We start from the raw sequence: 20,645 nt of genomic DNA on the forward strand, positions 1-20,645 counted from the left end.
GAGATTTGTGTTTCTAATGGAGTCCATACAAGGCAATATTTCCATTCCAGGTATAGGTAGATGATGAAAAACATTTCCATCATATACCTGACCAGTTGTGTGTAACATTATATTTGGGACGGTTGAGGTCATGGTGGTACAGTCTGGGTCTCGGTCTCCTTTTAACTCTGTTTTGTCCGGGCAGCTTGTTCAGCAGATGGGCTTTGGGCACAGACAGCTATAGCGCAGAGCAAGGGTGAAGGATGACTGGGAAAGGACGGTGGGAGGGCACGCAAATGATAACCTGTCGACTTCTGTCACCTGTCTTTGTCTGCCTTTCTTTCCTCCGTGCCCCCCCACCCCACCCCACCCCCCACCTCCTTTCTCATGCTCTGCTTCAGAGCCCCACAGGTAGTGTGCAATGTTTGGTGATGAAAGGCCTCAGTAATGGATCTTTTCTATATCCAGGCCCGACTAAACTGGTGTGACAGCTCTTCCCTCTCTCCAGACCAGGCTTTATATTGTCTCTGTCTGGAAGTGAATACATTTTGAGTGAATGAATTTCATTACAGTCTCTTTTGTGTGTGTGTGTGTGTGTGTGTGTGTGTGTGTGTGTGTGTGTGTGTGTGTGTGTGTGTGTGTGTGTGTGTGTGTGTGTGTGTGTGTGTGTGTGTGTGTGTGTGTGTGTGTGTTGTGTGTGTGTGTGTGTGTGTGTGTGTGTGTGTGTGTGTGTGTGTGTGTGTTTTTTCTCTCGCACATGCGCCTTTGTCAACTAGGGATTAGGGTACATGTTTGGCCAGTTCCCAGGTGGGCTGCAGGATGTGTGCGTGCAGTATATCTGTCAGCACTGACCCCAAAAGAGTAGTGTGTGGTGATAGCAAACCCATGTTGAATGAGATGGAAAAGGGGGGGGGGCTGCGTCAGAACTCACTTAACAGGCAAACAATGCACCGTAACAACCTCTGCACTTCGCACGTTTGCCGATGGAGGCGACTTGCAGTGATGGCATTTGTGTGTATTTTCTGGGACCTTGTGTTGAGATTCACGCAGTAGAAAACCATTCCAGTGCCAGCAGGGAGATGATTGACATGGGAGCCTTCCTGGTAATGTATAAAAATGTGCTTCTGATCGCTGTTCAGTCATGCAGTGGAGCATGCTGGAAAATACCAAGCCCGCCGCGAGCTCCAGGTCCCCCATCGCTGGGCAACGTGTCCCCCCACCAACCCCAACGCTCAATCTGGTGTAGTAGTGCCCATCCCCCCCCCCCCACTATCTTCCATCCCCTCCTCCTACTCCCGCCTTCGCCTTGGCATACACACTCTGGTATGCACTGAAATTCAATCAGATGCTTAATTACATCTTAACACGGGTTCCTACCAGCTGGCTTTATTCCCCTGTTTCTGATTAAAGGGATTAGAAAAATGAAATTTAACAGTGGATTTGCATACTGCTCTAAAAGGGGGACTGGCATGTCTCTGTGGCTGTCTGGCCAGTGTTTGCTGCTCTCGCTCCCTGTAGTCCATCAAATAAGGAAGGAAACACACAAGCACGCTCGCGCCTCCAATCCTGCACAGCGGGTAGAACCAATTATGAGAGATAGCAGCTCGCCCATGTCTCTTCTCTCCACCTCACTTTGAATACGAGAGCCATGATACTCTCTGACACAGGTATTCAGATGCATAAATCAAATCAAAAAGCGGCATAAAGGGGATACAGGAATGTGTTTCTGTATATTTCATGGATGTTGAGAATAAACCATTTCTGTTGCTCATATCTCCCTGATGAATGGCATACAGAGGAACCGGGTGGCTTTAGGCTTTTTCCTAATGGGGCCAAGTAGGCCCACTATCCAAGCTGTGCAAAGAAAATGGGCCCATTAATCACAGAGCCACCACCATCATCTCCATATGATTATTCTCCTCATGTGTTGGCAAACTCCTTGCTGCACAGGAATTATTGTGACATCCCGTGCTATTCTCCACTCTCTCATCCGTTTTTTTTTTTTTTTTCTCTCCCCTCAAAATAACTTGCAGGCTTACTTTTCAACTTAATCCGCCGTCTGTAGCCGAACTAAATCTATCCTGAGAGGAGATCTGGTTACGCATCCACTGTTTATTTTATGCAATTAAAAAGTGATTCTGTTGGAAGTTTGTATTAAAGGGATTAAAGGCTTATTGGTCTGTCAATTCTCAGAGAGAGAAAGAGGAAACGGTATAAAAGAGTGGGAAAATAAAGCAGATAGGGGTGTCTGAAGGGAGTGGAAGAGGAGGAGAGAGAGAGAGAGAGACAGAGAGAGAGACTTAAGTCGTTAATGCGAGCATTATGTCAGCATATATGTATGTGTTTGCTTTGACCAATTAGTGAACGCTTACCCGATGCAGCCATTTTGGCATCGGTTTGGGATCAATCATTAACATTTTGCTTTTGATGAAGGACACTGTAATTAGTCCCAATGAAACAGCAAGAGGAAGATGTGGTCAAGGAAAGTACAGCACGAGCAGCCAGAGCAGTGAGGAGGCTGACAAGTCTCACAGCATGAGTCTCTACTGCCCTCGTTTGGAAGAGGAGAGAAAATCACCTTTTAAATCGGAGCTGAAGATCCACATTTTCCGATAGACACGATGAAACATGAGAAGATGTACAAAAATGAAATGAAATAAAATAAAACCTCAAAGTTTTATATAAAAGCAGACAAGAACATATTAAGTCATGTATATCCTGCAGTCTGCACCCGAACCGAGACAGTGGCGTTAGTTAAAGATGCATACATGAATCTATACTTTGTTTCACCATTTTGGATATAGAAGTAATCCATCTCCTAATCTTCTCTCACAAACCATGTTCTTATCACCCTTTCTATCCATTAAAAAAAAAGAAAGAGAGCTCTTTTGCAATCTGCAGTACACTAACTTTAAACTAGTGTAGTCAGTGAGGCTCAGATCCTGGTTAGAGGCTTAGCTTGGTTTAGAGTGCCACCTCCTGGATACATGGTATATTTCATATATCCTTCCCATTATCTCCTGCCCCACATAACAGGAGGTGCTAAAGTTTGATTTACAAATAAATTTAGCTTCAATATTTTTTTTTTTATTATGTGCTAGACAGGCCGGTGTAGTTTTATGGTGTAAATGTTTTACTTGGACGACTTTTGCAGCTCTTTCGAGATTCACTCTAGCGTGAGCAATATCTTAGTTGCAGCACAAAAGAGAAAAAGAGATGTAGCTCTGTTCAAAGTGTCCCTCTGCGCAGCACAAAATTTAATAGGAAATGCGCGCGCACACACACACACACACACACACACTCAAGATATAGTTTATGAATGTGTGTATCTGCTGAACGTGCATATATATATATATATATATGTACTCAAGGATGTCTTCTGCTGAGGTTTTCAAAACTGAGAAGAAAATTGAAGGCCGCAAAGAAATAAAAGTCATCATGAAAGTGAAAGCATCTCTCCTGGTCTCCTAAAACATCTGTTCTCTGTCTTCCTGCATCTGCACAGCCCTCTGAAGCATGAGAGAAAAAAATAAAAAGACATGTTTCAATGTTAATATTTTTCAGTTACACTCTGTGGGCCGGAGAAATATAGCAGTTAATATTTTTGTGTTGATCACACTGAATGTGACTGTCCTTGGATTAACTACAAAAAAAAAATCAGATCACTGCTCTGTCAGTCACTCTTCATTGTGAGTGTCCGTCTGAGATGCTCCGCTCCTCCACCTGATCGACTCAAGGAAGTGCTCGTCCTTGAAGCTCTTAGAGGATAGAGGGTTGTGTACATGTATATGTGCTGTAAATAATTTATTCCAATCAATCCATGGTGTAAGCGATCTTGTAGATAGAGAGCAGCTGATTTACAGATCCAATCTAAAAGGGTCTAATTCAGGACCCAGTTGCCAGGTGTCACTTCAACACCTTAGCCCTGATCTGCCTCATGTGTCCCCAGACCTTCCCTGGGGTGGAATCAGTGGCTTTATTATTGACCGAGTCCAACAGTGCCTCCTGCTGGGCGATGGTCATATCACAGAAGTTGACCTCAGCAGCACCCTCCTTTACATCTGCTGTATATTTGGCAGCTCTTTTGAAGCTTGTACAACTCTGCTCTTAATGCTCTAACACCTTTTATATGACACCAGATGTTTCACCTGGTTCTCATCACACAGTCCAGTGAACACGAGCGGCAACAGAAGGCCCTTTAGAGACACAGTGAATCGGAGGCACGGGGCATTAAAAGATGCAGATCCTCCGTTATGACACTCCCATAATCGTGAATGAGGCACATTTACACTGAGGGTTATGTGATTATCACCTATGTACTTGGGGGAAAGCCAGCGCCGATGTGTCTTGGTTCAGATGGTGCGGTTTGTGTGGACTCTGCAGAATGCTCTCAACAGCGGGGCGGTGCAGGTGTCTGAAGTGCAACCTCACTGAAGGGACCTCTGCACTGATAACAGACTTTTTTCAGGCACATCTTGAAGATAATTTATGACTTAAGAGCTCCAGTTTGTGCGAACAATAGCACATTTTTGAAAGGGGGTTAGCAAATTTTCCCCTGCTATGACTGTGGACCGGTTAGTGGTGGGTGTTGTGCCAGTATGTTTACATTAGAGGGACAGAAAGAGAGAGATTCAACTGTGCTGTCCAAGGTATTTTGTAAACTGAGCTTTCATATACTCTCCTATTTAATTCTTCAAGTTTGCAGGGTTTCTCACTAAGACAAGTTTTCTGATGAGCCACATTTTATGAAAACATACATCTGTTTAAATGCCATTCTTAGTTTCTCTGTTTTTGTTTGTTTTCTCATGAGTAACACAGTCAAATTGCATTATTTATTATGCCTCTGGATCCAGTTACAATTCAATAACCTAGAGAGAGTGAGCATGAGTGCTTGTAGATGGACATAAACACACATAAATGTGTGTGAAGACAGAGATATGAGAGAGAAAATAAGATCCAAAACGTGAGTTTGTATGTTGATGCGGAAGAAACGAGGAATATGTATTAATGCGAAAGAAGAAGAAACATACAGGCAGCATGAAGCATGCACTGAAAGAGAGAGAGAGAGAGAGAGAGAGGGAGAGAGAGAGAGAGAGAGAGAGAGAGAGAGCGATGTAGAGCCTAATGCTGAGTGTTCAGGAGTGGTTATGGTCCAGATGGCCCTGCAGCAACAGCAGCTGTAAATCACTGTGTGTTGTGCGATTTGTACGATAGTGCTGCAGGCCGGAATCTCACTGCAAGGTGAGACCGCTGACGACAGCCATTACAGGGAATGAAAGCAGGACTTTAGGGGCCGAGGGTGAGAGGTGGAGGGTGGGGAGGCAAATTGGCATTAGCCCTGTTTGTCTCTATAAACAGAGCAGATGCTAGTGTTAGCACAGCAGTTTATCATCGAAAAATCCTCTGATACAAACAACAGTTGTCTGTGTTCAGTCTCCTGCAGACTGTGAAGATCAGTATTTTACTCCGCTGGTATTAAATAATGAGCACTAGTTTGCGTCAGCAAGCTTTAGTTTGATCTTGGGCAAACAGAGAAAACTGACATTTTTTTTACCCAAAGCTGTATCAGAATCGCACATTTTCCAACAGCTGTAGTCACACTAAACCTCCATGAAACCTTGGAGAGACTTGAATTGTTGTAACACAAATACAGAAACCTCTTTTTACATGTGCATTCACCATATTATTTCCTGGGGAACATGGATATGTGAGTCAACAGGAACAAGCAACACATATCAGATTACAGCCAATTTCTTATTTAGACTGAAAGTAGCCCCAGCTAAATGTGTATGAGGTGTTTCTTCCCCTCCGTGTCTTTGTAAGTGGTCACATGTCGTCTCTCCCCTGCACACATTAACCTTCAGCCGGGTTCCTCTCGCGACTTCTCATTGATTGGAGAGCGGTGTTGGAGGGGGAGGCCATACGTGTATGGGAGAAGACAGATAGGGGTCTGGAGGTGTGGGTGGAACATCAGTGTTGATTGAGTGGGCCATCGTAACCTGGCCATGCAGGGAATGCTGGGTGTGGTCCTGTTTATCATCCTCCATACATGCTGAACATAACTCATTCAGAAACAGCGGGGGCTCTACAGCAGATGGACGAATGTGTTTCCAAGAACAGTTCAGTATTACTACACTCCCCCCCAAGGAGCGTGCACACACACACACACAGACACACACACTTGGAGCAGCAGTGTTGCAGATCCACTGCTGAACTGTATTTACAACCTGTAGATTGGATGTCACTGTGCTGTGTGTCGTGCAGTAATTCTTACCTTGGTCCTATAAATGTGGATGGATCCTGATTTTTTTCTCTGTGCACTCTTGAGGTTGAGACGGTAATGAAATATGAATCGCTTGGAAAAAAAAAATCTGTCATCACACAGTGTTTCTGTACAACCAGAGTCCTGATGGCTAATTTATGCCCCATATGCCTTTCTCCAAAACACTATAATTAACATTCTAAACAAATGCACTGAAAATACCATACAGAAAGTTATCGTACTATAAAGTTGCAAATGCACATATACAGATTTACTGGGCTTAATTTTCACAAATTTGCAATGGGAACTATTGTTATAACAGCTTAAAAGCTACTGTGATACAAATTTAATACCACCCTCAGTAAATCAGTGAGCAGATACCCTGGAGTTTATGATAGAGGCGGCTCACTGTGTGGCTGCTACTGATTTAAAGGGATAGTCGGACACGCCTGGTTGCTTTCTTTTTACATGAGAAGATTGATACCACTCTCATCTGTCTGTTAAATATGGAGCTAGATCGAAGAGCCAGTTAGCTTAGTTTAGCAACTGGAAACGGGGGGAAATGGTTATCCCTGCTCTTTCTAACAATGACAAAATCCACCTACCAGCACCTCAATAAAATATAAAGCACAAAAAACAGCAGAATTCATTACAAGCTGAGAGTTCAACTTGAGTACTGCCGCTGGATGTTCAGATCGAGAACCATTCGTTCTGAAGTTCAATGATAGAAAGTCAGAGCTTCAACTTTTCCAAATGAAATTTCGTACTCTACTGTAGTTTGTCTCCCCGAGGGCCAGCTTTTTTCTTCCTTTTTTTTTTTCTTTTCTTGTGAGTGGCAGAAAGTGGGTGCCAGTCCCCTCGAAACTCTTGCTGTGCTCCAAGCTGTGTGCTAATGTCCGGTCCTCCGCCTGTTCATCCCAGCTGGGTGTCTTTGTACCACCCATCAACCCAGCTGTCACATCACGCTGGCGGAGCTGAGAAGGGCCAGAATCCGAGTTTCATAAACATCATACTCGCATGGTGTGGATGGGGGGATCAATATAAAGGGGATCTAATTTTTCACTGCTATATGGAGGCTGAGTTGTGAGAGATATAAGCTTTTAAAACCCAGCGATTTCGAAATCTTCAATTAGATTTTCTCCATGTGAGCTTTCTGATTGACAAAAATTACATATTAAACTGAAGACAGTGACATTGTTACAGTTTAAGTTTACAGATGTAATTCCATTACACTGTAAACGTTCTGCCGCCACCTTGACCAGGGTTTATTACATACACCAAGCTGTCAGCTGCTAAATCATTTTCATGCACAAGGTCATTGAGAGAATATTTTTCTGAGTAAGATGTGGATGTTTCTCCCTTCACCCCATGAAGCTATTCAACACCATTACGCAGCACCATTAGCCAGACAGACCACACAGCTCAGTGTTGCACCACTTACATGAGTGCAAGGACATAACAGTAATACTAAGCATTTTAATATTTTTCTAAGCATAAGCATTTTATCATGCTCACTCCGGGGGGTAGTCATTTGATCCGAGCTTCGAGGATTGCAGAGGTGAGCACTTCTTCAGGCAGGCAAGTCTGTAGCTGCCCCGAGCAGTCAGGTGAATGAGCTGTAGCTGGTACACAAAGGGTGTGGTTTGGTAGTGTTTTCACTCTCGGGTTAGCCGTGCTGTGCTGAATATACTCTGTCTCTGGAGACTCCTGCCAAGGATCCCAGTGAAGAGTGTGTTGCTGTAGTTTAGCCTTTAGGGCTGCCTCCTCTGTATCTCAGGTTAAATTTGGGATGAAGTCTGGTTTTAAGTTTTCATTCTCAAAGGTTAATTGTGTCTTGCCTAACACCAAGACTTGTGGCAGAGGTGAAGGAAGACTGTTCTTATCACAAAAGGAATTGTATATGTCATGGGGCAGTGCGGGACCTGGTATTTGGATAATTGTGCCTCATCCTTGCTTTCACACTTTCAAGGCAGTTTTCTTTTTTTTTTTCTTTTTTTTTTTTGACACAAAATATTGCTGAGGCTCAGCATGAGGCAGCTTATGCGTATTATTTGTTGCTATCAGCATGCAAATTCAAAGACGATTCATGCTCATTGTTGACACAAACAGCTGGGAACGCGTAGAGGATGACAAGATAAGGCAGAGCTTTGACCCTGCGGAGCACCACAGCTGACAAGGCGTGTGTAGAACCTGTGAGTTCTGCCAGATGCAGTGGATAAATGGACATAAACAAGTTCAGGGTGGTGCCAGTATTATTGAGTTACGAAGGTGCAAATGAAGTCCAAGTTCCATATGTTTCCCAGATACTGTATATATGTACTTCATATTTGCCCAGTGTCCTTTTTAGATGGTTGGTTGAAATGACCTCAACTTGAAAAGTGAAAAACACACGTAGCGCAGCAGTTAGCTTCATGGTAACCATCTGTGAGGCAACCCGTAATTTTAATGTTAATTAGCAAAAATGCCAGGGCCAGTCACCATGTGTAATTATGTGAGTGAGTTGAAGTAATTTGTTTGACAGTATGTATTTGATGTGTCAGTGAAGCAGTCACGCAGCTGTGGTGCTTGTTTGCTAGCTGAAGTTACATTGTGGTTTATGTTAAACACATAGAACACAACAGCCAAGAAATGAAATTAGTCATGTTATGTTTATGCACTTAGGTATATTAGAATTCTAAGATTGGGATTAATATATACTGACCTATCGGAATAAATAGATAATACAGTGGATACATACAGCAGCATGTTAGTAACAGCATTTGCTGAGAATGACTGAATGGGAGCAATTTGAATTATAAAGCAATCAGAAATGGAAAATGCACAGTTCAACATGTGCAGTTCAACAAGGTTAGAGCAGTTTCTTAGTGGCAGAGGTGGCATCAGAATCTCATGTTGGTTCTTGCCCTCTGCACAGAACAAAAGAACACAACTTAAGTCTATAATAACTGTGCTGAGACTGACTTTTGATCTTTTATCAATGTATCTGTTCTCTGTAAACTGACAAAGAAAGTCATTTATGTTTTTTTTTTTTTTTTTTTTTTACCAGACATGTTATCCACCCGTGGTATACCTTTGGCTGTCTGTAAACATGAAGCTAATCTGTTTCTAAGGCTGCATATTAACAAAGATACACTTCACCTTAAAAGCGCACACATGAGGCTACCTGGAGACGGTTTGTAAATGCCGCCTCGCCACGGCATTTATTCACCCTGCATAGAATTTCCATGCCATTGTCCAAGTCTCAAAGCAGTTGGCATTAGCAGTGACATTTCGCAGGTAGGGGGAGTGTTAGATTGGCGTCCTGAGGGGTTGAAGTGGCCCGTCCTCACTGCAGTGGTAATTATTCTAGAGGCCTAATCATTAGAGAGCTGTTTTAATCAGACTTCCATCAGTGGCTAATGTAACGTGATTAATTACATCTCCAGGAGCGTGGTCTTAAGGGCCACAACAACAGGATTACATGACTGACGAATAGGGATGCTTTGGTGAGGCATTGTCCACACTGTTCGACAAAATAAGAACATCAGGTAATCAGACTTCATCTAGGAACAGTATATATATATATATATATATATATATATATATATATATCACAAGACTTGCAGACTATATTTTACAATGGTTTGTGACATAAATCATTCAAACAGGTCAATATACCAATTTATTTTTCCCTCACAATGACCTCGCACACTGTACATTCTCATTCATTTGGATTACATTATGTTTGTTTAGGGGCAGTTTAAACTTGGTAATGGATTTTTACACAGCGGTAATGAAGGGCATATGAGAGAGTCACGGGGCAGAGCGGGGGGGGGGGGGGGGGTGCTGCTGACACCTCCACTTTCCCACGTTAACCTGCACTCACCTGCCTTCTGACAGCCGGGGCAGGCGGAGGAAACGAGCAGTGTAACTCTAAACCCAGACTTGCTGAGCTTGTTCTTTACAAAAATAGTCTTTGTGGTGTGTGTATGCGTCCGCGTGTGTGCATGCATGCATACTGTATATATGGTTGTACTGTATACATATTAAAGACAAATTAGACACTTAGGCAAAAGAAAAATGTGATCATTTTGTCAGATATTTGGTGCAGGTGCAAACAACTGTGAGACTATCACCGTCTTTATATATGAATTATCTAAAATGTGACACAGGAAGGTTGAGGTTGTCGGCGCTTAAACATACCCACCACTTACAGTGTACGTATCTCATCCTAAGGTTGTTTAAACTCTTACTTTTAGTTGAAACCTAGTGCCTATCATTAAAATAAAGCCACTCACAGTGCATATATCAGGCTCATTACAAAACTGTGCATGCAAAGAAAATTTGATATGATTAGATGGATTAGATTCAATTTTATTGTCATTGCACAGAGTACAAGCGCTGAGATAAGGAAATGATTTCATGACGGGAAACTACTGAATAACAGTAACTGACAGTGTAGCTGTTGAGCAGTTCTGTACAGCTGATGTCATTCAGACACCCATTCTAAAACTCTCTGTTGTAGGTATTAATTTGCATCAATAACAGAATTACTGTCACACACACACACACACACACAAACACCCAGTCAAACTGCCTAGTGTGCTTGTCTATACAGGTGCGTGTTGGGAAGGTCGGTTGGTCGAGCAGGCAGATACAATAGGGCTTTTGTTTTAAGTCTGGGAAGGAGTTATATTACTGTAATCCTGTTTCAGTAGCACACACACACACACACACACACACACACACACACACAGATCACACAGATAAAAGCACAAGTTACAGCGGTTGAGCTCATCCAGGCTGCGGGGTGTCCATGATGAAAATACACCTCTGAATGAGCATCATGGGCGTGCGAAAGCATAGGAGCCATTGCACTTGAGAAATTGCTATTCACACCCCCCCCCACGCTTGTCTCACTGAGTCTCTCTCCTCCACCTCTCCCTCCCTCCTTTGCTTCGTAGATGTGCTCTTGTGCTCTCTCTCTCTCCTTCCCCCTCTCTCTCCTCTCTCCCTCTCCCTCAGATGCTCTGTTGACAAAGTCAAGGCTGCTCTGTAGTGAACTATCTGTGATTTATTCCTTATTTTCATATCAACACTGCCTCATGTGATGTGAGACGAGTGGTAGTTGGACGAAGAGACAGAGAGAGAGGAGGAGGACACATGCCGTTTATACACACTCCTGGACACACTCACTCAGTCGGTCAGTGCCTGGTGCGGGTGACAAGAGTTGGCTGCTGCTGCCGGATCAGTGATGTCTCACCATCAGTGTCACCGGTCCATACTGTGACCCGAACAACTTCTGCTCTGCGAGAGGAACAACACTTTGCTTCCGCCTGCGCTATCTCTGCTCATGGGAACTGTTACTACTGAGGTCAGTCTGAGGCTTTGAGCTGGACTGCAATAAATACCTCCATAACTCCTAGAAGCACTGTAAAGAGGAAGAGTGCAGAGAGAAAAAGTCGAGATCAATATTTCAGAGTGAAGCTCCAGAAATCCAGGCTTACTTTTGCCTGTCTACCAGTGCTGGAATTACAGTCTGTGAAGCTATTGCTCTCAGAGGGATCATTCCAATCCCCCAGGAGGAAAGGGGGGAGGGGGGTGTCTGCTGCGAGTGTGTGACCCCCTCTGGGGCTTGAGTGTTGTGGCCCAGGGCGAAATCTCCAGGGGAAGCCGAGGAGGGACGTGTTATTGTTTTGGATCTCTCCATGCAGCTGTGTGGGATATGACTGTGGAAGGTGGTACAGCACTCCCCATGGCCCTCGATTCTCTGCTGTAGCCCCAATGCAAGCTTCAGAGGCAGGCATGGCCAGTGGGCGGATGCCCCTGCTGCTGCTGGTGGTGCTGGCGGAGGTCCTGAGTGGGGTCTGTGTACCAGGGGACGGCTCGGGGAAGTACAAGGGAAGCTGGAGGTGGAAAGGTGACAGGAGCCGTGAGTAACTCCTCCTCCCTCTGCTACACTTTACTTGCTCTCCTCCTTCTTTTCTTCTCTTCCTCTTGCCTTTTTTCAGCTTGTGAGAAGTCCAGCAGGGTCGAATATCGTCTCCTGTACTTTGTTTCACTGTTCATTTTCACTCCCTAGACTTGTGAAGTAAGATCCGGGAAGCACTAAACACTGTGTGCCACTTTGATTACTCTGGTTGCTGTTGGAGTCTCAGCTCATTTCTCTGTGGCTGGCACCTGGATATGAGAATGAAATAAATCTTCTATATGAGGCCAGCGACCTTGGCATGTGTTGCCAGCTTTAAGAGGTACCAATATGTACGTGGCTGTGAAAGTGCCTCTCTGCTGTTGGATTTGCTGTTAGTTGCAATTCATAGTTTATTAACGCGCTCTCCATGCTCATCTTTCTCTCAGCATCACTCTAATATTCCTGTATGAATATCTCAGAGTCTCATTCGTAGTCATTAATTGATCAGTGTTGAGTTGTAAAAAGCTACTCAGAGTGATGGGGCTGCCTATTTCCTCAGAGTAAAAGCTGAGTGTAGCTTTGAGTGAGTTCATTATATATGCTGACACATGAGTGCATGGATGTTGGGAGGAGAGAGGATGTTGAAATGAGCAGAGAGCAGTGGTTGATTCAGGACGTTGCCGCTGTCCCCGGGCTTTTGGCTGCAGGCTAATGGGATTGTTTGGCATGCCACCACTGCTTGACGCTGAGTGATGAAGTGGGAAGTGTGTCCTTTTGTGTCCGTCCCCTCTGTGGAGGTTAAAGGGAGATCGCTATCTTGATACTGTTCCAAGATTAAATGACTGGAATGGGATGGAAGAGGCACTAAGTCAAGCCAGAGCAGGTCATTTGCCTTCCCAAGGAGGCATAAGCTGGTCTCAGGGTGGCAAGAAAAGTGATATGTCATGCAGGTTTACACGGCAATGACACCGGAAGTCTTGAGTTTGATGTTATCTTTAGTTACTTGAGGACGCATTCTGTATTTTCTTCTCAGTTTACTTTCAGTGTTTAACTCAACACAGATCAAAGATGAGCTTTAGTGAGTGGTGAACTGAGAGGGAAATGTTGGTGCACTGTTTTCTGCTAAAACATACGTCCTGGATTCTACAGTATCTTTAACTTTTGTCAATGATTGAAAATATTCAGGATTTTCTATGTGGCTCTGAGCATGAAGTGATTTGGCTGGTCCACCACAACTGTGCTGAGAAAACAAAACTTCTGCAACTAGACTATATAATAGAGCAGGGGTCTCCAACCTGCTACTGGTTGCTCATTTTAGAGTAAATGAGTAGAGTGTGTACAAGCTACAAATCATGGATGCACAATAAAAACATTTAGCAACACAACTCTGTAAATCTGCTCCAAATGCAATCAAATCAAATACACAGTCGGACCACTCGTAAATGATTATTTGTTAAACTGTTGCCAGTCAAATGAGTTACGCTAAAGCCTATGTTTGTTTGTATTTTGGAAAATTAAATATGCAGAATGAGCTGTCAAAATTTCCTATTTGCTATGTGCCACTGGATGTTCTGACAACCATCACTGGATTACTTTGATACTGATGAAAACTTTGAAACATGATGACTCCCAGGAAAGTTCCTGATCTGTAAGGAGCTTGTTTTTTTCCTCTGATCTCTAAGCAGATTTATGCTTTGCAATGGATGTTGGACATAATTGTATTCTTGGAAAATTTGAATCACACTGAATTTAAAAATATGCGTATTGTGTCTGTGTGTTCAGGATTGACAGATTTTTGACACTGATGTGATGTCCGATGTGACTTTAAGATGTTTTTGGTACAAAGTGTGAGTTTTGGATATTGATATTTGATGAGTAGTTACATAAAAATTGGTTTAGTTTGGAAATCATTCTGAGTGTTTTGATATGATACATGAATAAATGTAATGACATGTGACATGAGAGGCTCTCAGCCACTTTCATTTTGTCAAAGTAGCTCTCAGAGGAAAAAAGGGTCAGAGACCCCTGCATTAAAGTAAAACTTTGATTTGTAGCTGTTGATAAAATGTAGGAGAGACGAGGAGAGGGAGTTCTCTACTCTGACCTCGACCTTTGCTCACTTGTACCAGAGACCTAATACCGTACTTAAGACAAAAGCTGGTCCACATTCTCCCTGTAAATCAACTTTATTGATAACGTGCATTTTTACAGCTGGAGTTATAAATTGATATTGTGGTTAGGAGCTCTAGGTCCGTGCCATCCTATACATGATCCAACACCTTGCTATGACCCTGGAAGAGAGACTCGCACTCTGTTAACATTCAAGGAAACACAGGTGTGCAGTGCAGATTCCGATTACAGCTCTGAATCCAGGAACACATTTCAGATTGAGTTTACAGTTTTCTTACAAAGGCCTGCCATGCTTATCAGTGATTCCAAATGAATACTAATGTATCTCCACATCAGCCTGATTTGTAAATACACAATTGTTTGCTAACAATTTTTCATACCAAATTAAAAGGTGATATCAGTATTGTGTTTACAGTTTGTTCGCCCCAAAATGGCCGGCAAATCGGTTAAAGGTGCTATCGCTATCTAGCCAACGTTAGTATTAACAGCGTTTACTTACTGGTCTAGATGAAAGGTTGCGAGTTCGGCATCAAACCTATTTTCATTACTTGCCAAGAGCTGTTTTGAGTAGTGGAAAGCAACGGCAGTGTTAACTCTTGTTTTGCTCCTATTTCTCTCACTTCTTTTCTCTGCCTCCAGACATGGTCCCTTGGCCTCTGGGCAGCTCTGTTCGGAGACAGGATGGTCTGAGGCTAGCTGGTTAGAATGCTAACTTCCATAGATATCTCTGTAACACAATACATAGTCTGACGTGACATCAAATCTGTTAGTTCTTCACATTCTGTTGATGATATTAGTTCATTTGAATGTTTTAAACTGTGGTACTTACATAGAGCACCTTTAATGCAAAGTTAAATGCTACAATATTTCTTCACATGTTTTCATTATGAACTTCAACCCTACTGTGTGCATAACAGGCAAAAATTTTGTTTTGCTACTGCTCTGGTTAACATACAAATCGAATCATTAAAATTTGCCTTATTCATTTCTTTTTGTATTGCATCCCAGTCCGTGTTATGATAAGATCCCTGCAACCTTTCTCTTGTGGCAGTGTCATATTAATGTTTTCTAATCTTCACCTTATCCAGCATATAGGAAAAAAAGCTTAATCTGTAAAACCACTAAAATGTGTAACGTTACCTATAAAATGTGTATGGGTTTATCTCTCTCATTTATTGGATACTGGATGTGGCGTCCTACAGTCTGCACATAAATGTTCCATTTGGCAGCCCACAAAGAATATAGGTGATATGCATGAGGGCAGCTTGCAGATATAAGTGATAATGTCACCAGCTATTATTTGCTACTTGAGACGAAATCTCTTCTTATACAGTGCAAGGCAGAGCACCTCTCTCTGGCTTAGCACAATGTGCACTTTTATAGTTCATGTAGACACGCTATCTCTCGCTCACACACATTCACTGGCCAGTACATGAACCTGCAGTAGAACTAATAAATAAAACGGGATTAGTGCAGGTGTCTGAGCTTGTGTGAGTGTGTATACATGATAAATAAAATATCACATTTTCTATTCGTAGCGACCAGTCGTCTCAAGTCCACGGATATGTTCCCCTGTATAATCCTTTCCTTAAAGGGACAATGTGTCAGAATTGGCCAACTGTCCAATTCATACTCCAAACAAATAGGGGGCAGCATATAACGAGAAAGTTGGGGTGTCCACCCCCTAAGAAACAAGGAAATACACTCTTTGATCCCTCCTCCTCCTTCCCCTGAGCCATAGTTGGACTGGCCATCAGGCATACTGGGTCAGTCGGCTGCATCAGTGGGCCATCAAAAGATCCATTAAGTTTTTACCAGCCTTCTCTGTGCACCTATCATTCAGGGTGCGCATAACAGCGTGCTACGTGCATAGGTTATTTTCTTCCACTACTGTTTGTCTGACAACGATGTCACACCCAGTCTGCCCAGTCAGAGAGACAGGGAAGATGTAGTGGTGGCCGGAGTAGAGGACGAGCCACAAGAGATCGAGGAATGCGAGGGTGAGGGCAAGCAGCTGAGAGAGGATGTCTGCAACACAGGTTTATAACCTGCTCACAGTTACTACTACTTCATCATGTTGGACTGAGAGCAGATGAAACTCTACAGTGGCTTACGATCGTCTCATGAGGTACAAATTGGTAATACGAGAGGGGATGGGGGCAGCGCTAGCTGGTTAGCATGCTAACTTCAGTAGATATTTCTGCAACACAACACATAGACATCTTTGACACAATGTTTAAACTGTTATTTCTTCACATCCTGTTGATGATCTTAGTTAATCTTCGAATATTTTAAATTAAAATACACTTAACGTCTGCAACTTTAAGCTGTGCCTTTCACATTCTTCTGTTTCTTAGGATTTCCAACAATTTATTGGACGAGTCAGAGGGACTCCTCAGGACTGGGTTAGTAGTGTTGTTGCAAGCTGATGGGCTGACCCTGTTTCAAAATGACATCACCATCTATAATTAATATAGTATATTTACAGTATTCATGCATTAAAATGAGCTTTGGCCCAACTTGTACTTGCAAGTCCACAGAGCAGACCACCAGCCTCGTGCTGCTTGCTGAGGTTTTGGTTCTCCGCCCTGTCATAGCCTCATCCTTGTGATGGATGAGGAAGATTATAGGATTTACTGCTGATTTACTCAGCTCTGGATGCTAATAGAAGCCACAGAAATATGACTGTCTGCCTCTCAGAATTCAGTACATAGTACAAGAAATGTATTTGTTTCAGATGTACCAGAGATTTTTCCATGGATGCTGCTGTTTAGAATTAGGATCTAGCCTGTTTATTCATGCAAGAAAAGATACAGTAGACAGATGTAGACTGCTTTAGTGCCACACTGTCCTGTACTATATTTGAGGTTTGTGTGACAAAAATTGTACTGCCTGGAAGACTGTCTTGACAGATTATCTAGCAATGTGTAGTTGAAAGTATTGCATACAGACAGTAGGTTTTTGGCCTGGATGAGTCTCTGGTTTCATTTGCCTCTTTTATGAGCAAGTTTGCAACTGTTCCAAAACTACACTGTAAATATCAGTTTTAGCTGCAGCTAGCATGAATTGCTTTCCATGGGAGTCTCATATGCAGTGGATATGAAATCATGTATCCAGTAGATGGCAACAATCGCATCCAAGCCTTGGAGCGAGTGAATGAGTGCTAATGAGCTGTGGACTGAATCCTGTGGTTTGGGTCAGAGGCCAGATGGAGTCCAGACAGTCTTAACCACAGACACACTGTCATCAGAAACATGGCCCAAACCAGTCGACCCGCACAGGCATGTGGAGCAATTATTGCGCATGTCTGACTGTGTATAAGGAATGTACTGTATATAGAATGAATCCCACGAGCATTGAATCCAAATCTTTCTTCTTACTGTAATATCAGATGTTTTCTTCCATGTCCACCTTATATTAGTCCTCCATATATGATATTTGGATATTTCTAATCTTATCTAATTTTAAAAACAAAAAGTGAATTATTCATACTCACGCTCTAATTCACTATTGGAGGTGTTAATGAGCAGCAAGACCCAGATGTTTTCTTTTTTCTGGCTGTTTTTTTTTTCCCTTTTGGACTTTCTGTTCTTGTTTTTTTTGAGGTTCGGACTATTTTAATTAGGTAACAATGCAAATCTCAATTACTGCATATCAAATACAAGTTCATAAACAATGCGGTGGAAGGTCAGTTAGTGGTGTGGTGGGCTGGGAAAGGGGAGAAAGTGGGGATGTAGAAAGAGTAGGCCTCAGTGTCAGTAACATGTGAATATTCATCTTACTGTAGTGCATTAGATGTAAGACTCTCTCAGTATGTGTGAAGAATATACCAGAAATATCGGTCTTTCACTTTCACAGAAGACTAATGCATCATCCAAGCCTATTTTGTGGCTACTTTTTGCTGAGTTTACGATACTGCAAAGAAAGTCAGCGTGTTCGATTTTTATGGATGTTGTGCTGAAAGATGCAGCACTTGGTATCTTGTTGCGTTCACACCGACAGCAAAAAAAACCTTGTATGCTGTGAATTATGATGAGAATTGAAACTTTTTAGCGGAGAGAAGTGAAAAAACAGGTGGACACTCGGATCAGACATGGTTCATAAATATGCAGTTCTGACAGGCGTGGGCCAGAGTGAAAGCATAAGGGGTGTGGGATTCTGAGGATATGCGGGGTCGAGGGTCATTAAGTTGCGAAGCAGGTCTTTAGAGGTTAAAAATCAAATGGTGCCACTCCTTGATGTTTTATTCCTCCTCTTTCACGCCACTTTCACTTCAGTGTTTTTACAGGCAAATGTTTGCACATACAAATGCCTGGGTTTCCACATCTGGATCTGAGACATATAAAATGTTAAGAAAAGACACATGCTTTTACTTTGCATTTGTGTTCTGCTTTACAGTCCTGACACCCGGTACTTTCACGCCATTCACTTAGCAGACACTTTACTACTCTGGGCATTTCTGTCACGCTTGATGCAGAGAAACTGAATCACAATCACATTTGTATAACAGCATGAGTCCAAATTCATTAACAATTTAAAAAAAAAAAAAATCACTGCTATTCAAACAATGTAGCATGGCAGGCGACATTGAAGTTAGTTGTTAATGTTCTATTAAATGACTGGTTGGGTGTAGACAACGATGCATAACGGTAACGGCATTTATTATAATTAATTCAAAGATTGCTTTGAACACTCTTTAGTGAGGGGTGTGCAAATATGTTGGACTAAGTTGTTCTTGCCTTTTAAATACAATGAACTTAGTTGAAATTTTACATTGAAACAAGTTGAAAAATGTTTGGTTAAGTTTCATGTATTTGTTTAAAATGTCAAATGATTTGTTAATGAATTAGCTACCAAATGATGAGACACTGTTTCTCACAGTACCAAGTCTAAGCAATCTAAATTTGATACATAATTGGACCTATATTACAGAAAAAAAGCCTCTTCCTCGTGTAAACACAGTACTCTAGTATCCAGTCCCTCCAGCACTGGCCATTTTGGCTGTTCAGGGTTTAGTGTGAACCATGTTGTGCTTTCTTGATCAATCTTGTTGCTGGAAAGTGATAAGAAAACTTTCAATACCATGTGTAGAATCATCAGAGGATGAAAGTGGTTGTCTGCGCCCTCACCACGCCAACTGTGTGGTAAGCAATGACGAGAGCTGCAGTGCCAGAGAACTGGCCGGACCAAAGTGAAGAGGTAAACAGGGGAAAGGAAAAATGGGGATGGAAAAAGATTTCAGACAAATGAGAACACATGCTGTAATCATGAGGTTTACTTCGCTGTATGCTTCCTGCCATTGTTTAAAATAAATACTTCAACTCTTTCTTCGGTCGTCGGCATACTCATTAAAATATTCACGTGTGACAGAATGAGTTCAGTTTAAAGTGTTTGTCAGCTCTTTCATTGTCATTTTCAGTGGCGAGACATGAGCCGTGCTCGGTTTTCCTGAAATACAAACCGTAGGACACTCAGACATAAATGCTCACATATAGGGCAGGCCGTCTGTCTGGCTGACAGCAGCAAAGCCTATCGTTCAACCACAGCAAAGACGGGGCGAGCTGTTTACCATCCCAGACGAAAAAATCTGCCGGGGCCTCTGTTCTCCTTCACTTCACTGATGAAGTGGTAATTATAGGAGAGGCCTTGCACCTCCGGAGGGCAGAGCATCTTTACGCCCAAGGCACTCTGTTGTTTTGCCTCTCTCAGACACATTTTGGTCACAGTACTGACCAGAGGCATCATGGCTGAGAGTTGCACAAAGTGGAGAATTATGAGCAACATATGCAGAAATGGCCGCTGCTGCTTCTGGTCAGATAGGAGCAGGGGAAATTGCTTTGCTTTGTGACTATCGTGTTTGGACCAATGTGATATGATTCACACACGGCATTAGAATACAGTTTTAATGGAAGGCTTTATTTATTTATTCATTTATTTTTTTTACAATCTTTGGGCTTATAGAATCTTTTTAAGCAACGAACAAACAAAAACATATTTCCTCCCTCCCTGCTGTAAATCAGCTTAATAACTATTCCAGTTCTGCTGTCTGCATGGCTGCTGTTGTGGCATATCCACATCAGCGTTAAGCGCAATCCAGCTGTGTCAGTGGTTGGTCGTCCATGGTGGGAACTGAGAGGGTCTGTGCATCAGCATCCCTTGGTCGCTGACACAGCGTTTGCACACATCATTTCCTCGCAACAATCCCCAGCTCTGTCTACCAGCATCAGCGGAGTCATGATGGAAATACGTTCCTCGCAAAACACTGGGTTAACTGCGCGCTTGTGTTTTGCATCTGTGCAAAGATATTTGAACCATCTGTTTCCACAACACAGACAGAGAGGAGATTTTCTTTGGGATTGAAGTCGACGTCAGTTGGCAACACTG

General features: G+C 42.7%; 1 protein-coding gene across 4 annotated transcripts in view; it reads left to right on the forward strand.

The window, feature by feature from the left end:
• Positions 1-20,645, forward strand: part of robo1 (roundabout, axon guidance receptor, homolog 1 (Drosophila)) — a 328,239-nt gene that overhangs the window by 149,619 nt on the left and 157,975 nt on the right. The window contains exon 1 of one of the 4 annotated variants that reach the window (XM_056373314.1): positions 11,280-12,152. The exons of the other annotated variants lie outside the window; for them this stretch is intronic. Within the exon in view, the coding sequence (XP_056229289.1) occupies positions 12,005-12,152 (148 nt within the window). The 5' untranslated portion in view covers positions 11,280-12,004. Of the gene's footprint in view, positions 1-11,279; positions 12,153-20,645 lie in introns of those variants that run through there. 4 annotated transcript variants of the gene reach the window in all.

This window comes from Seriola aureovittata, chromosome 4 (assembly GCF_021018895.1).
Source record: "Seriola aureovittata isolate HTS-2021-v1 ecotype China chromosome 4, ASM2101889v1, whole genome shotgun sequence".
NCBI classification, from domain to species: Eukaryota; Metazoa; Chordata; class Actinopteri; order Carangiformes; family Carangidae; genus Seriola; species Seriola aureovittata.